At 34.2% G+C, this 18,471-nt stretch overlaps 1 protein-coding gene across 1 annotated transcript in view; it reads left to right on the plus strand.

Moving 5' to 3' along the window:
* The window catches only part of LOC106131430 (uncharacterized), a 35,404-nt gene extending 17,431 nt beyond the window's left edge, over positions 1 to 17,973 (plus strand). The window contains exons 2-3 of the mRNA XM_060950135.1: positions 14,112 to 14,228; positions 17,226 to 17,973. Coding sequence (XP_060806118.1) covers positions 14,112 to 14,228; positions 17,226 to 17,806 — 698 coding nt within the window. The 3' untranslated portion in view covers positions 17,807 to 17,973. The remainder of the gene's footprint in view (positions 1 to 14,111; positions 14,229 to 17,225) is intronic.
* Positions 17,974 to 18,471: the final 498 nt, after the last annotated feature.

Genomic DNA, 18,471 nt, shown 5'->3' on the forward strand with positions numbered 1-18,471 from the left:
ATCCAGAGATCGTATTACAAGTTTAAAAATCTAAACACAGTTAAGACTTAAAACTTAGGCCAACGTTGTGTATTAACTAATTTGCATTATAATGTTATATGAGTTAATCATCACAATATGCATGTATTGTGCTGTACATAACATATATCTTTTTGAATATATTTTAGGCCTCGTATGAGCCAGGGAAGCTCATTGCAATTCTGTTTCAATTATTATAATGACCAAAATTTTGCAGCGTGTGAATTTTATACAATATGTGGAGTGTAAGTAGAGTCTTTCCCAGATGGTAATTATTTTTAAAGAGAAAGTATGGACAATATCATATTTTCCTATTAACAAACAGAATTTTTTACTGCGATAACATGCTGCTGTCCTACTCCAATAAGATAAAATCCCATCTGTCACTTCCGTGGCTTTTGAGATTTTTAATACTGTTGGGACGAATCAGAAAATCTGGATGTGCCCGGGGTGAAGACCATGGATCCTCGATTGGGTGATTCAGGGTTTTTACACAACTAGGTACTTTGCAGGGGAATCTAACCCTTATTGGATGATGGTTACATATCTAGTTGCTTGCCTGAATGTTTTCTCTTACCGTGATAGTGAGGATGTTCAAAATCAAGTACCTAATGAGCGTCATTATTGGCCACTGCAAGACGAGCAAAGCAAAGTGGTCAACGGCAGAGAGCCGCGGAAATTGCCAATTTATGTGTCAGAACTTTTCCGATCATCACCACGATTAGGCTTCGGATACACTCAGTACTGACTGAATGGTTCTCAATGATATAATTGATGAAAGACTAGTGTTTCAGTACTACTTATATCTTATTTTATACATATATTTGTATTTTTGTAACAAATAAACTCAAAATTTTTGGACCGATGTTGATTGAATTTAGCATAGATTATATATAATATAAATACCTGCAGAAGTAATAAAGGTTAAGAAAGAAATTCCTAAGGGAGCGAAGCGAAGAGCGAAAAGAACGAGAGCTAGTTCAATATATAACACAAAACAAAAAAAGAAACCTTAACCGGAATACATTCAGACTTCTATTTTTTGTTGGTTTTATCTTTAAGGAATGGGCTTGACTCATTTACAAATGGATTTCCTTAGTGCTTTCATCTTATGGTTTCTAGAATATTAAAAACAATGTAAAGTACTCTCTTTAATTATCATAGGACCCGACTAAAATACAAATGCACTAGCACAAAGTATATTGAAATTTTCAAATACTTAAGATCATTTGCATTATACTTTTACTTCCTGTCATTAGCGGCGCTTTGAAGCCTACATCTCATCACATCGAAATAACTCTTGAATGAGCGATAGTGGTTTACGTATTTTCAATGATATAAAACAACGTTTGTGTACGTGAATATTTATTGTTTAGGTAGGTACATCGTAGGAATGAATCTTCCCGCGGTCCCGCGGCGCCAAGGCGACGAAATGGTTGCATAGCGCACGAACTGTTCATCGACTCGCTGCTATTTTATTTTCACACTTTTGTGCATTCAAATTTCAGTTCTCTTTCAAGCGAAAAATGCATCTTGTTTACGGATTTACAATATACATTTTTCAGAAGTCTGGCACGACCGAGCAGTGCAATTCTTTTCAAAATATTGCGATCCTTTATTAAATTTTAATATTAAGAGTTGTTATATTCCTTTGTTATTTACAGTAAGCAAATATACAAGGAGGGAAAGGTCGGAGTGGGAAGGCCTAGACGAACGTATCTTAATCAAATTAAGGACGTCGTGGCAAAGGGTCAGGTCAAGAGTACCTACTCGAAACCGACGAGCTTGCATGAAAAGAGTTATAATTGTGAATGAAGCAAAGGAAGTATGCAGAGATCGTGGCAAGTGAAAAGATGTAGTCAACACTTACCCCTCCGGGAAAAAGGGTGTGATTTTATGTATGTATGTATGCTATTTACACAACGCGATGTTTCAACTTTTATATTGATTATTATGAGCAACCAACTTTCGTGATAATTAGTAACGATGTGTGGTTTCGCGTTTTGATGCTAAGCGTAAGTTAAACTTGATACTTATACATATAAGAAGATTTATGATTTCCATTAGCTCTTCGCCTATGAATCGTGAACCAACTTGCATACGACCATAAACATGGTAGATATTAACTTTTATAACCAAAACTAATATGTAGTAAGTACTCGTACCTATCCATAGACGAAAGATTTGTTTGTTACTGTAAAAAATGAACCTAAAATATTGAGCTGATCTTTAATTTCCACAGGCACAGAACCCCGTTAAACGGTTATATGTATGAAGAATATACCTAAATAAACATTATCACGCCCACGCCTATCGTGGCCGAGATTTATTATCATCGGTAGGCGGTCTAATTCCCTTTAGGTCTGGCCCGAAGTTAAGATAACCCTACCCGAGATGGCTCCAATAATTTAGCGTGTCTTTGGCAAGATAACGCAATGTTGTCTCGAAATTCAAGATTGTTGCTCATTTTAAAAATTTTCATTTTATTAGTTAAGTCTACAGGCTGACTTTCATTTTAGTACTTAGCTATATTTTGATATAAACAGTCATATTATGTCTTTATTCCTCGGGGTAGACAGAGCATGGAGTCTCGAAGAGACTAAAAGTTCATCAGTTTCGCAATGCTAATTTTCACAGATGATTCAGATACTGTTCAAAATTATCCTGTATTTTATATCAGATCAAGTTCATCTTTGATTTCTATAGTGACAGAACTAAGTATACTAAATTACAGGTGCCATGTGGTTCCGGCACTTTAGCATAGGACCGCTCCATAACTTCCCCATGAATGTTGTAAAAGGCAACTAAGAGAACAGGCGCATCTATCTAAACAAATCCTAACGGTATCTGCTTCAGAATAAAGAAGAATTCACGTACTCCAAAATGCTCAGCTCCTTACTTTAAAGTAGTATGTTTTCCCTCCAAAAAAAAGAGAATAATTAATCTTCCGCATCTCCGTGCAGTCTGCTGCAAAGTGCAAGAGCTTTTAACGTTACTAGGTCAAAGTAATTGTTTTCTTAATCCCGTCCACCGCATTGCCTGGGATCGGCTATGACCTAATTAAGAGGTGCCAGCGTTAATCGAAACGTTGCGATATCGAAAATAAAGAAACAGGAGAAAGCTTATAAACTGACACGTGGATTTATATTATTACAATAAAAACGGTGAGTAATTCAAAAGTTTGTATACAATACATATAAGCGTCAGATTTATGGTAAACTAGCGACGCAAAACCATCTTTCCGACATTTCAAATACAAACATAATATGACCACAATTTACCAAGATAAGCACATACAGACAGAGAAATAAATTCTAAAAACAACTTTATAATTTTAGTGAAAGTGATAGTCATAAAACTTACAAATGTAAACGATCGATAAATATATTGGATCTTATCCACTCTGTTCATTTTGTGTAATAATAATATATAATTGTGTGCGTATTCTCGGATACTTGATTTCGTCATGAAATTTTACTTTATTCTTCCCTATTCTTCGAATTCATTATTTTTATTTGTAAATAATTACTCTCACCGCTTTGCTCGCCCGGGATTGAGATCGTGACTTTTTATTTCACCGTCAGGCGACTGCCGCTGCCACATTAAACTTAAAGAAAAATAAAGCGCTTACTCAATATACCTGCAAGTTTTTAATATGTTATAATGACTTGTTTTTGAAATATAATTTTGTTTGTATTATTTTGTTCGACTCTTATTATTAATATTAATAAGAGTCTTATTAATAAGACTCTTATTATTAATAAGAGTCTAACAAAATAATATTTACGCTCATGATAGGTAAGTAAAATAAACTATAATGATCAAAATCTGATATTAAAGTAACAGGATGACATTATACAAAGTGTGCGTAATAACTTATACATGGCATAAAATATTAAATAAATATAAATATTATACGGAACAAATTACACTGATTGAGTTAGCCTCGAAGTAAGTTCGAGACTTGTGTTACGAGATACTAACTCAACGATTCTATATTTTATAATAAATACTTATATAGATAAATATCCAAGACCCAGGCCAATCAGAAAAAGTTCTTTTTTCATCATGCCCTGGCCGGGATTCGAACCCGGGACCTCTGGTGTCACAGACAAGCGTACTTCCGCTGCGCCACAGAGGCCGTCAAAAAGGCTCGTACAAAATGTTTTTAGTTTAATAACTGCTTTAATCGAAAACACAGACAGTAATTAATCAAAAAACTTCTCAAGCTAAATATTTTCGACCTGCCTTTTTGTAATCAATATTTACTCAGTAAAAATCTAGTAACGGATACCAAAACAAAAAAAAATTACGGGATTTTGGCTTTCTGTCTGGCACGTTGTAACATCGAAACTTCTCAATGGATTTGAAAGCGGTTTTCACAAGTAGATTACGTATAATCAGGAGCAATTTTAAAACTAGAATATCAACTTTGTTTTATCGATATCAATAAAGATAAAATCACACTGCAGTCTCTATTGAAAAATTGAATTAACTATAAGTCTCTTAGGTCTGGATAATTATAGTTTTCACATGTTACGCGATAAGCGACATACACGCGGGGAAATCGCGGGCATAAGCTAGTTTTATGTCATAAATAAAGTTTATTATATCTAAAGCCTCTTCCGTCACAAACAAGTAGGAAAGCCGTCGCTCAAGTTGACGAGGCCGCTTACAGTCATTATGCGATTGTCTTATAATTAAACCTCCATTTAGACATGACAGAATAGCGAACAATGCACGGCGATAATATTCTGTAATCGCATTAGAGACAAAGCAAGAGAAACATTAATCTACACAATCGCCAGGTAATCCAGTGACTGGCAGCTTGCTATTAACACAATATTCCCATATGTCGCGACCACACATCCGTTCAAACCTAAGAACACGTTGTACATCGCGGGCTCTATTTGTAACACATATCAAATTAAGATATTAGGGCAGCAATAGAAGCAATACATCATAAATTGATGATGTTCTCTGAAATTTAGGGGAGCGGTGCAGCCAGGGATTGATGCGCGAATATCTCGGGGCTACGGCAGTCTGCTACGTGTCGTAGACGCGGTTGCTACGCCGTAGCCGCGCCCGCTACGAGGCTACGACAGTACGCGCGGTTCAATGGACACGTGTGTAGGCACGATCATATAATTTTTATTATAGACTAAATAATAACATAATACTTTGTAGGATCTTAATTACTGTTCAGCAAGTGCATTACAATTTAGTTACTAAGATTAAACTTAAAACTTTATAAGCGGGAGCAAAAATAAATAATAAAGTGAAATAAAAATTAATTTTCCTTTGTTATATATTTCCGTAGGTTTGTGCTCAACTGATTCAGTGCTTTAGTTTGCTGAATGTATAGCACATTAAACTAAATATAAACTGGATAGGATTTTACTAGGACTATAGTTACGGCAGAAAACAATCAAAACTTTCCTTTGGTGCATAAAATACGGTAATATTTTCGAAAGAGGAGTTTAAAAGTTATGAATATTAAGTGACTGTGTTGCATTGGCATTTGTTCTACTTTAACCTACATACGTAACATGCTATCCATCAAATAAAAGGGCTATTAAAAGCTATTAAGTTCTGAAATCTACGTTACTAAAACAAAACGTAGAGAAGTTAATTATTATGACTTCGTTTATATTTATTTACTTAGGTGGGTACTAGTTTAACGGGGTTTATATTTGGTATTAAAATACCGGTTAATGGTTTATTTTAGTATGTGTAAATAAATAGGAAAGTCCTTTTCTAATTAATAGTAAATTGTACTAACAGCAGTTATAATTTTAATTTCTTGCAATAATAATGATTTTTTTCTGTCATAACATATCATATTTATTCCTATCATAATATGTTTATTATTTATTCAGACAATTACACGGATATATAGAGACCATCATGTACGGTCATCAGTTCGGCATAATTTTTCTTCTCTGTTTGCATTCTCAACTCTTTTAAAGCGTTAAGCGGTAGACAACATTTAAGTAACAGCTTCTCTTTCATCGTGTTCCCAGTTGCACCCTCCGACACTGTACTCCTGGACCTTGGGAGTCCATTTTTTGACTTTTCTTTTTCCAAAGTAACATTGAGCATTACTAAAAATATCCTCAAAAACTTTAAGTTAGGTTTCATAACATGAGCTTGTTTTAAGATTTTTCATGTACATACGTACATGCAAACATATAACCTTGGTAGGAATCCCGGTTACATCCTCACCTCTCTGGAGAAGAGCTCGGCTCTCATCTACTCTCCGCAACCTTTCGCAGGAGAACGTAATCTATATCACATAGTGGTACAAGCTGCGTTAGATGAATTAATTATATGGAATGGTCCTATTCTAAAGCGCCGAGAACTGCACAGCTAGATAATAATTATAGGTGCTATAAAAAGTAAATGTATAAAATAAAATGAAAATAATTTCTTTAATTTTAATGGTCAATAGGTTACACATAAAGTTCACATGCCCTAACATTATAATATATTATTCACAAATAGGGGCGTAAACCAAAAGTGCCCTAATTCTCTGGAGGTACTTAAGATAGTAATTCCATCAACTATCATTTCAGTATTCCCTATCGGTCATTCGGGTAAAACATTTATATATACTACACAAGTTTGAATTGAGGAAAATTGGTTTTCTCGAACTTCCAACAGCGCCAATAATCGGAAAACGTATTTGCTTATCTACATGAGGTGCCTGCAGGCAAACAGTCAGACGGGACAAACAAGATAAATAACTTCGGAAAACCCCAACACAATTACCTGCGATGGGTTTAAGTCCCAGAAGTATGTATTTCCGATAATCCTTTCAATCTGATACAAATAAAGGATTGTCATTGAGAAATTGACGAAGATCTCAATATGTATTCTATTCTTCTACTTACCTTTGGATTTTTAATCAGTATGATGAAAACATGAAGTAACAATAGGTACTAGTAAATTTCAATGCCTACTTACTTTTCGAAATCAATAAAATGTGTTTATAATTGATGCTTTCATCATGTATAATGAAGTTCCTATCCAATTCAAATAATCTGTGAGGTAATTTCTCATAAAAATAATAAGGCCAATGAAGTAATAACCTGTCATTGATTTTATCTAGGTAACAATATTAAAGTCTTATTCGTAGTTTCTTCTGCCTTGACATAATGTACTTGAAATAGTCTGTTCTATAATGTAGTTTAGCTCTTCAGTTATAACAGAGTCGTGTAGAATACGCAAACAGCTTTATTGATCCCAAAATCAAGCATGTAGCAACATATTAGAAGTAAATTTTATATCTATTTGATATTTCAGATCAAGCATGAAATTCTGTAAAATAAAAACCAAATTTTATTTGAAGGGATTTACTTGTTAAATATTTGAATGTATATATAATGAACAACTAAACATTATATGTATTTATTCATTACAAACAAAATTTACAAATTGTACAGTTCATACTGTTACTTTAATATAAACTGATTTATATTATTAATTTTTAAGGATTATTATAACATCTGATAAAGTGTCTATTTAAATAGTGCAATAAATTGAAAAAGTGCAAAAGACGGACTAAAAATGTTCTCTTCGATGTGGTTACTGACTCTAGTGACTTTTCTAATGGTGGATATTGGAACTGGAGCGATACAACAGAAAGGTGAGTCCAAATAAATTTTAATTTTTTTATTTCCGTTTAGACGAGGTGAAAAATGTTAGATATAAGGCTTCCAAATATACATGACCTAAGATGCGTGAAATTAGAATTATTTAGGATTATAGATGTGGTTATCGGCTCAACTGATAGTTAAACCACCATCCTGGTTCCATATTTCATGTCAATTCTGAGATTTATAAGACATCCTGACAACTACGTGCGATTCAAGACGACGACATATCATTCCTATACTTTATAGTATAATATGAAATTTCTATTGTCGTATATAGTAGAAGACAAGTGAAAAGAAGGTCGGTGGTCGAATCGGTAAGGTGCCCGGTTAAGACGCGTGTTGCGCATAATGGCACCGGTTCGAATTCCATCACCACCAATGACTATTTTCGAAGTGATGTACATTAGTTTGAATACTAACCTATGCTCTTAAGGTGAGGGTAAACATCGTGAGGAAACGTGCACATTTCAGGCAACTGGGTGTGCAACCATATACGGGTTAGGTTCACCTGCAATGGTTTCGAAGGTCAGCTGGTAGTTGCTTCGTGTAAAAACCTGACATACCCAATCCAGGATCTATGGTCGAGGGCTTACCCCCGGCTCCCCAGAGTGGTGAGGATGCAACCGGGACTAAAGCCAGTAGGAAAAATATAGTTTAAAAAAGGATCGCATCGCAAGGATCGTGTGTAAGTTAAAAAAGACCTCCAGACAAAATTCGTGTGTTTGTTAATTAATGCTTGTTAATTATTCACCAGCACTGCAAATAAGTGAAATATTTAACTAAACTAATATCAAGTATCTCGTTACCGTTTCTCTTGCCTATGTGTTTTGTATTTATACCGTTTACACAGGCTTCTGATATGATGTAATAGTAATGTTATATCTGCTTAACGTAGTACCTACATGAGTCTTGTGACTTATAAATCATATTAAAGGGAATATGTAGTTGCCGCTGGTAAATAATAAAAGTGTGGTGCGTTCGTATATCTAATGCTTTAATGAAGAATATTTCAGCTTAAATTTTACAACACAAACAAACTCTCATTTATTTCCTTATTTATATATCTAAGTAGTACAACGTTTTCCGCTTCATTTCAACTTTATATTTGAAATATGTTTACGTCTTCAAAGACATGAATTAAATTCAGCACTCAACTAGATAGGTCGTCGCGCTCCGCTCCGAAATACGAGTAAAATAAACGTTATATCCTGATACATATTCTACGTCCCGGCTATAAACGAAAACATATTCTTTTGACTTTTGTTTTATATACAGCTATTTAGCTTTTGCTGGATTTAGCGGTTTTCTTTATATTTTTGGGATATAATGAAGAGATCTACTTAATTTGATCTATTTGGGTCAACGTAAAATTGTATGAAAGAGCGCCTAAATGCGATTAGGACATTTTTAGGTTAAAATAAAGTGTTATAAAAGCATTAAATATTACACAAAATTTTGATCAGTACCATAATCTGTGAAATTATAGGAAAGAATTGTTGTCATCTTTCAATGCACGCAGTTATCTGCGCAATTGTAAGCTGTCAAACAAAACTCAAAACGTTATAGTGATTGGTGATGTTGATTGAGTACCATCAGTTGCGACGGTACATTTACTAGATCTTACTTCTATCCCAACTGAAATATGATATGAAATATTATAAATGCGAATCTAAGTTTATTTGATTGTTACCTCTTCACGGGTCACGTGATATTTCAAGATGATTAATTCTGTAGATTTAGTGATTTGATCTTCTTGAAATATCATGTATAAATAATAAAGAGTCTGGAGAAGAACAAAAGGTACCTTCTATTCCGGTAAAAAATAAAGTTCCCGTGGGATTTGCAGAAAACCTGTAATATTTTGTAGATGGCGTGAAATTTGTCGCCTTTTTTAGATAGCGTTTAATTTACGCGGGTGAAGCTGCGAGTAGTAGTCATATATTATTCTGGAATCTATGGTGCACGCTTTAATTGTGTATGTATGTATCTCATAATACAGTATTATATACTATTTGAATATCAATGCTATTTAACTTTACATGACCTATCAGTTTTTTCAAGACTGTTGGCTCTGTTTAACCCGCTAGGGATAAATACGTGATATGTATGTCCTTCGCACTTCACAATACACAAAAACATATTCCCGACCCTCTCACAGCCGGGGCTAATTAATAAACACGCGTATGCTGTGTACATAAGTAAGTATCAGCATTTGGGCTGTGCACCATCGGTACAGAATAAAGAGGGCACAGAAATGCAATAGAATTTTCGACTTTGGACATGCCCTTGCAAAATAATATCATTAATAGCAAAAAGGACTCTGCAATCAAAAACCGCATATCTATCTGCTCTTATATAAAGTGGTGATTTATTTATGTATGTATAAAATAGGAAACTGGTTGACTAACTGATATAGAAATTTGAAATTGATGTGTACGTTCCTGTTTGTCTTGTTGCTACTGTTGGCGCTATCTACCCCGTAAGAGATAGAGTCGTGACATACTTATCACGCCAATGCCATCACCACTCATGGCTGTACCGACCTTCTGTTATCGAGAATCATGTTCGTGCTGCAGTGCTCTCGCGTTGCTCTCTTGTAGACCCTTCTTTGACTTTCAACAAAATCTCTTTAGTGTCCCTTTTCCCTATTTATCACGACTGTGTTTTTTTTTCTACTCAAAAGATGTTTTATTTACGTATTGTCTTTATTTTGTGACAGAGTTGCGCAAACTCGTTAAATTTTCATGGCAATGATATCCAAACAGTAATTGTACTGGTACAACTGTACACATGCGAATGTATGTCAACATCCCACCACGACTCGTGTTTATAATATTATACAAACAGATGTGCATGACAAACATAATGTGATACAAAATACTATAGTTATTTCTCAGTTTGGTGGTCGAATGGGTAAGGTGCTCGGTTAAAACGCGTAATGGGCAGAAAGACAGATAATCAAATCCCAACCTGGCCAATGGCTATTTTCAAAGTTATGTTAATGTACATAACTAATGTACAAAACTTATGAGTTTAAATATTAACGAATGCTTTTATAGTGAGGGAAACAGCATGAGGGTACCTGCACATTCAGACGGGTAAGGTTTTCGTGCAAAGGTTACAATTTACACGCAAGTAAAGTCGTTGGCAGAGGAGGAGCTAAAAAAATCACCACAATTCACTCGTAGCAGTCTACGGCGTAGCGGCTCGTAGCTAGTCTACGGAGATCACGTGCGTGACTATCTACTAGATAAGATGGATGGCTTCTACCCGAGAAATACTAAAAGAATACATTAACATTTTTATTGTTTGGTATATTAAACAAACCTATGTTATAAATTTTATTTGAAGCACAGTATTTATAAATAGAACATCCTCAGGAATAAATATAATGCGTAAAATAATCCACAACTGAATAGCACCTGTTGTCATGTTATTAAAACATGATATACCATATAACTTATTGATATTGACTAGGCTGTGTATGAAAAGCACGTTTGCCATTATAATGTACTTAGGATAAAATATAGTCTTTTCAAAAAGATTGTTATTCTGGCGCTTGACGTCACCCCTCTACGCAGTCTAGCATCCAGTCTAGCTGATAATAGTGTGTTAAAGTTGAACACAGAGCAAGGTCGGTCGCTCTGGCCCTAGCCGTCCTTTAATGCTCTGTGGAGTGGAGATTATTATTAGAAAAGTTGTTGTCTGTTCCCTCGCGTATTCTTAGAGGAACACTGAGTGTCTCAGCTGGCTGCCGGCTGTCTCGTCTCGTGGCAGCCCCGACTTGTGAGCTAAACAAATTTCAAGTTGTATTTGCGATTATTTAACTACCTTTGCACCTTTTTGCTGTGGTAGATTTTGTTAAAGTAAAATAATTATAAACATAAACATGGAAACGTTATGTACGCTTACATTTAATTTCTGGCTCTTTTTTTACATCTTAATAGATTTAAATAAATTATTTTCTTTAAATAGTGTTTATTTAAGAATATACAAGCTTATTTTTATTTCGCCAAATCCTTTTTTAGGTGTTACCAAAGGTTCCATATTTATCAAAGTGTTAACATTAAAAAAAAACAAAAGGAAGAATTGAATCAATCTATCTATTTAATTGTTATTTTGATTACAACAGAAAGAAGATTTTCCGACGAAGCTTGTTATGGTTGCTGAAAAATATACAATATTTTGCCACTGTAGCATGTAATCCTCTTATGATATTTAGACGGTAAAGCTTTTGATAATATCGTTTACTCATTTTATATCAAAATGAGAAATCTTTTCTTTTTGGCTGTTTCAGTGCGAGCGTTATTTTTGTGATCCAGCGTAAACATTTTACAAATCTTTAGTATGTTTCGTCTCATTTCATTGTAGAGAAAATACTTGATTTACAACAATCCAAGATGTAGGGTTACACGTGTACATATAAATCTTATTGTTCACTACATATCTTGCCCCACTTTAAATATGTGAGGTCGGCATTGTATGTGAGTTTCTTCCACTTCACCGTGTCATTTGACAGGGGTCCGATATGTAGTTTCGAGTGACGCTGAAGTGACATATGTATGTTGTGCCGAAAATATTTATTAAAAGAAAGGTCAAGTAACATGGGAGCACAAAATGTATGACGAAAATTTTTTAAATATAAAAGAAAGTGTAATGTCTGTTTCTCAAGATTATACTATTGTACATATAATATGTTCTAGTACTTATACTACAAGAAAATGTTAAATGTAATTAAATAAAGCTATGGGTTCCCATAGCTTTATTTAATTACTTAATACCTTGGGATAACCTATGTACCTAGTATTTAGTGTGTATTTAAAAGAAGCAATATTAGAGAAATCCTTACCATGATCTATTTTTCTGTGCCTATAAGGAGCCTTCCCTATCGAACTTGAAAAATATCAAGTGACGCAAAGGCCTTTCTCAGTTCAACACCTTTGCTCTTAACTTCAAAGGAAAGAGATAATAAAATGTAGAGTGCGCTCGTAGGCTGAAACACTTAGCTCGGGCTACCTCCAACCTACTGCATGCAGCCGGCAGTGCACACTTATGGCCTAAGGACAGTTTCACAACTCTTTGAAACGTTTACTTTATTAAAAAAAAAATAGGTAAAGGAGGGTGTTACCAGTTTATTTCACTCCTAATCAGCCATTAGGGATAGCATGCAAATTACAATCATTAAATAAAATTAAAATAAATTGGCGCATAATTCTGGTGATGATTTTATCTACTTCGAGAAATCTTTTAACTATTTATTAGTGCAATGTACTGTTATATTTATAAATTTATATAAATATGTAAGAATCAAACATAAACTCAGTTTACCTTCCTTTTGTCAACTGAATTCTTCTGTTCTAAAGATAATTGACGTAGGCTCTTATTTTTATTTCAAAGGTGTGTCTGTGATCTTTGTTGTGTTGTTTGTTTTTTTAAAGATGAGACTTATTCAGAGCTTTTCCTTTCAACTATCGGCAAAGGTAGTAGGAAAATAAATATTTATCTTATATTAATAAATAATTAATACTTCCATACTAATAATCATTCTAAATGCGAAAATCTATATGTAGGACGCTTTCACGTCTAAAGTGCTAGGTCAACTTTATCAACCAAGTCAAAGACTTCTTTTTTACTGTACATGTCAAAGAGAGCGAATACCCAGGCTAAAGCTAGTAAATCATAAGAGATACAACAAATACACCAGAATATCATCAGTTATATAGCGTAACAAACAATTTTTAATCTTCTTCTTTCTGACATTACACAAAAGGAATTATAGCATTAATTCTTTTTATAGTTCGTAATTAAATTATATTTAATCCTCTGACAATTTTTTCAGTAAATACGGATTATCTTCAAACAATATGCCTATCTCATTTACCTAGTTTTCTTTTCCTCTAAAGTAAAGTCCGTTACCGAATCTTGGTTAAATAGGAATGTAAATACTTGCAAAGCTTAGTTCTCAAGTTCTTATGGTCACTCAACTAACAAGATTACGCTAATCAGTTTGCAATCCTTTGAAGTAGGTATGTGTAAATAGTGTTGTGTGATGCGTGAGAAAGGATTAGTGATGCAAAACTTATCCTTCGTTAAGAACTTCCTCTAATAAATGTTTGCTTGTAGGCTATTAATGATATTTATTTGTGCTCTAAAAGCCAATTTAAATAATGTACAGAAATCTCAACGATACAAAACAATAAATGCCTTAATGCACTTTAAACTAGTCGTATGCCGCGAAATTTAACCTCGCGAACGCCTTTTTTTTACAAATAAATATTTTGGAATAAGTATATCAAAAACTGCTAAACCGATTCTGTTTTTCTACGAACTTAAGCTAGGAATTTAGTTCAAAACTACTATTCTGTGATCATCATGACATCTAAATGTAGGTACTAATTTTATTAATATACTTAAAGCTATAACTCTTATCTACAGATGCAGGACAGCGATGCTACCTATGTGTCGCCAACAATTCGACGTCCTGCGACCAAGCGAGTGCCGTGACCACGGTCGAGTGCCCGGGGAGTTGTGCCACAGTCGCTGACGCACCTAGTGAGTATACTCTTCACTACACCATGGTTCCACTAATCTTCCGGGTAACAGGTTACAACCAAAAGTAACAAGTAACATAATACGAAAAGGTTTTGAGCCAGATTGTTGTACACATAGCATAGAATATATGTACATATGTACATGAGAAAAGGTCAGCGGAGCATATGTTCGATAAAACAAATACTGTAAAAAATCAAATAATGATTTTTTAAAGTATTTGTTTTGTCGACCGCAAAAATATCAATAGGCTTAATTCAAATAGAGTTTATTATATAAACGACACATTCGAACAATTGGATTATAGAATGAGGTTTTACTTTTGTAAGTTTCTACTTCAAAGATATTACTATAACTAGTTCGAGTAAGATGTTTAGTGTCCAATTTAAGCAAAGATAATAAAATAGCCAGGCAGCTGAACGTGGCCTTTCAGTTTTTTCAAGACATGAATATGCGTATGTATAATAAACATTGAGAGTAAATTTTGCAGTGAATATCTTCATACATAATGAAGATAACATTTAGTTACTATAATAAATAAATCATTTCATAATAAATCAAAATAACAGTTAACGTTTGCCCTGGTTGCGTCCTCACTGAACCCTGGGTGGTGTATTTAGAGCGACCCCGTCAACCGTAGCCATGTTAATATAGCACCACCTATCCCAGCTGAAATAAGGTTTCATTATTCATGAATTAATGGTTGTGTATAAAATACCCACGCCTTTCTGACGTTGTACTCGTATTTGAAGTGATCATAGAAATCAGGAGCTACCTAACTTAAAGGATATACTAAAGTGTGATTTTAACACGACAACCCACCTTCCGATACTGACCAATAAAATGCATTGACAAGAACAATTAATCTCCGTTATATATTATCGAAGTGGTATTTATTACGTTATTAAGTTAACTTGACTTTTTGTAACTTGTTGTTGAAAGTGTAATTTGTATGTAAATAAAAACTAATCCATAACTCAGTTAGTGCCATGATACAGGATGATGTCACGTTATGTAATTCAAACGGATTTCCGTAAAATTAATACGGGCGGTGAAGCCTTCGCGCGGCCTTAGTTTATTAATGAAATTTATAATGACGGGGACTCGGAACAGGTTCTGTTCCTAGTACGAGTGTGGGTGAAGTGGGTACTAAACACACATAGAATTCAAAGCATAGATTTATTTTATCGATATTTAACTACTTCGGTATTGTGAATGAGACAGAACAATGAAAATTGCACGTTAGACTTTTTTATATTTATATAGAAGATAGAAAATAATAAAAAAATATACTGCGCTCACTTAAGACAACTTGACATGGAAAGTTCTTAGAAAAGAAAATCTACAATAACAATTAAGATACTGTTATACCAATAGTTTTTAATTCACTTTTGCTTAATCTTTGGTTACGATTTTATAAGTAGGTATACTCCTCAGATATGTATGCAGTAAACAATTTTCGATCAATTCCATGGCTAAGTCGGTTCCTTGATGGATGTCATTAACTTTTCCTAATAGAAATACAGATAAACTATAGAAATCAGAATAATATAAAAAGGCATTAAGTTCTGATGCCTGAGAACATGGGTAGAATATGATCTAAATAAAATACATGGAATATAAAGTTAAATATCAACCTTAAATAATAAAGGGGAGCGAAGATGACGCTTGAATATTATAAATTGCTAAATATTAACATTGCTCTTTCAGGAAATTCCCGGAATAAAAAATCCTTTGTTACTCCTGAAGGTCCTGTTAATTTTAATTTTAATTATTACTCATCTCTATAAAATTCTTACATAAACACAGTTACGTTATAGTATAGAGTGGAGAAATTAAATTATCTGAAGAGACTATATTGTGCAAACAAAACAAATTGAAATAAGTACAAACTTTTATCATTACCGTTTTGACTGACATCGGATTTGAAAAGGGTGAAATCGAAATGTAGCTTTTTATCTTAGGAAATTCTCTTCGCGTTAAATAGGCTATTTTACACCATGTAAAAAAAAATATAAAAATGCACGTATCTTATAGATTTTGTAAAAAATAAAAGAAAAACATCGATCATTATTCATAAAAGTGCAATATGGATTTTATAATTCAATTTAAAAAATCCTCTTTTTTAATCTGTTCTTCAAAAGTCGAAAACGCTATCCGCCATGTTGGGTACTGGGATTGGACGCAAAAAATTTCGCCACCATCAACGTATTAATCCTCGGTAGATTTATATTGTCTGCTTTCACAAAACCGTCTTCCATGATTCTATTAAATTATTAAAGAGTAAAAACCCAAAAACGTGATAGAAATTTTAAAATTTCAAAATAAACAGAGCCTGACATCATCAATATGTTTTCGATTCGATATTTGTTTACTAAAAGTATGACGTCATGAGTCAAAACAGCATGGCGGATGGCGTTTTCGCGCGAAAATACAAAATCATAAATAATAAATCGTTTTTAGAGCACTTTTCGGCTTCAAAAAATTTTAATAAAAATTCTATAGGTATAACACAGTCTCAGGATTGATTTAAAACAGTTTTCAAAAAAGAGTGTAATAGCCTATTCATGTTTGTGGCCCTCAATAAGGTTAACTTTAAGATTTTCTCTGTACCCATCGAAGTAATACAATTTACTACTTTTACAGGATTAAATACACTAAGAAGTAAAGATTTGATTCTTCTTTCAAGCGTGGCTTAGCAACATATCCAAATCACTAAATCTCAATTTTATCACTAAGCCATTATGCAGGATGATACAAATTTAAAAAAGGGTTTGTGAGTTTTCGTAAAAACTTAAATTTTACACATTTAGTAAATGATAATTAAATCAAAATTCGAAGTACTTACTTTATGTCACACTCTTACATAATCGATATTGTTTAGAAGTATCTAAACCGATGTAACCCAATAAATATTGACGTTTTTTTTTAATTTTTCATCATATTATAACACATTGATGAATTTATGGAGAAGTCACAAATGAAGCTATGTTTTTTCAGATTTCACGTCGTCTCTGCAGTGCGCCGCTCCGGCGGAGGGGGCGCCGGCTCCGTGCTCGCTAAACTATTCACGAGCGCTCCAGCTAACCTGCCGCTGCACCGGACACCTCTGCAACGCCCCCTTCTCGCGACAACTAACAAACGACCTACTAAACTTCTCTTCCACGTTCCCCAACAAAACTGCTGACCTCACACAAACTTTCTTTAAAATTTACTCGTCTACTAACTTTACCGGCGAACTTTATAAAGCGATAACGGTTGCTCAGCTAACAACTACTAATGCGCCTTTGAATATTACTACGGTCGGTACTACTAGTGCTAGGACGACCATAGAACCTAATAAGATGAGTGAGATAGCTCCTCGAGCTGAACCGCTAAAGCAAGATGCTACAGCACCTTCTGATGATGATGAGGATGAAAGTGAAGGTAGTGGTGCCTATGAAGACACTCGCCTCCACAGAAACCCGGCGTCCGCACCCGCCGCTCCCAGCTCCTTCCTCCCAGCTGATGAAAACAAATCACCGCCACTTTACACACATTTATTCTTAACAACACCATTTCTCATGTTATTAACATTGTAGAGTTTGAGCGAGATAGACTAATTAGAATACCTAACTAAAATGTAAGTACAATATAATACGAAATTAATTCATTAAGTACCCAGAGAATTTAAACTAATGATAGTGTTTACCTGTCGGGAACAAATACGAACTTTTTGTAATTCTATTTAACTTAGGAACCATTTAGTGATTTTCAAATCTATGTAAAACATAGTTCTATAGACGGCGAAAAAATTTTTGTAACAATTGAAAACATTTATCAATGTAAACTATACTTTTATCTAGTTTTCCAGGCATCATGCTTTTATAGATTGTCGACAATATTTTTCTCTTTAGAAACTTGCAAGACCCTTTTGCTGTAAAAACTAGAAAACCTTATAGACACGAAGGAGATCATGTGAGGTACGAATACGAATTCATCATTACATTTTCAAGCGCAGAGATGTTTCGTAATCACAGGAATGTGTCGGCATTGTACAATATTCACACAATACCCAGCTCTCTGGGATCACCGTGTCGTGGAAATAGAAAGACGTCTTTTGCTTTGTGTCGGCCGTCCTAAATACAAGCGTTCCCACATCATAAATATAACACTAACATGCCCGTGGCGAAGGCTACATCTCATCGCGATGAAAGACACGGATTTGGGCAAAGCCGGACAATGGTCCGTCGGTGTTTACGATTTA

The sequence above is a fragment of the Amyelois transitella genome, chromosome 20 (genome assembly GCF_032362555.1).
Source record: "Amyelois transitella isolate CPQ chromosome 20, ilAmyTran1.1, whole genome shotgun sequence".
Classification (NCBI taxonomy): domain Eukaryota; kingdom Metazoa; phylum Arthropoda; class Insecta; order Lepidoptera; family Pyralidae; genus Amyelois; species Amyelois transitella.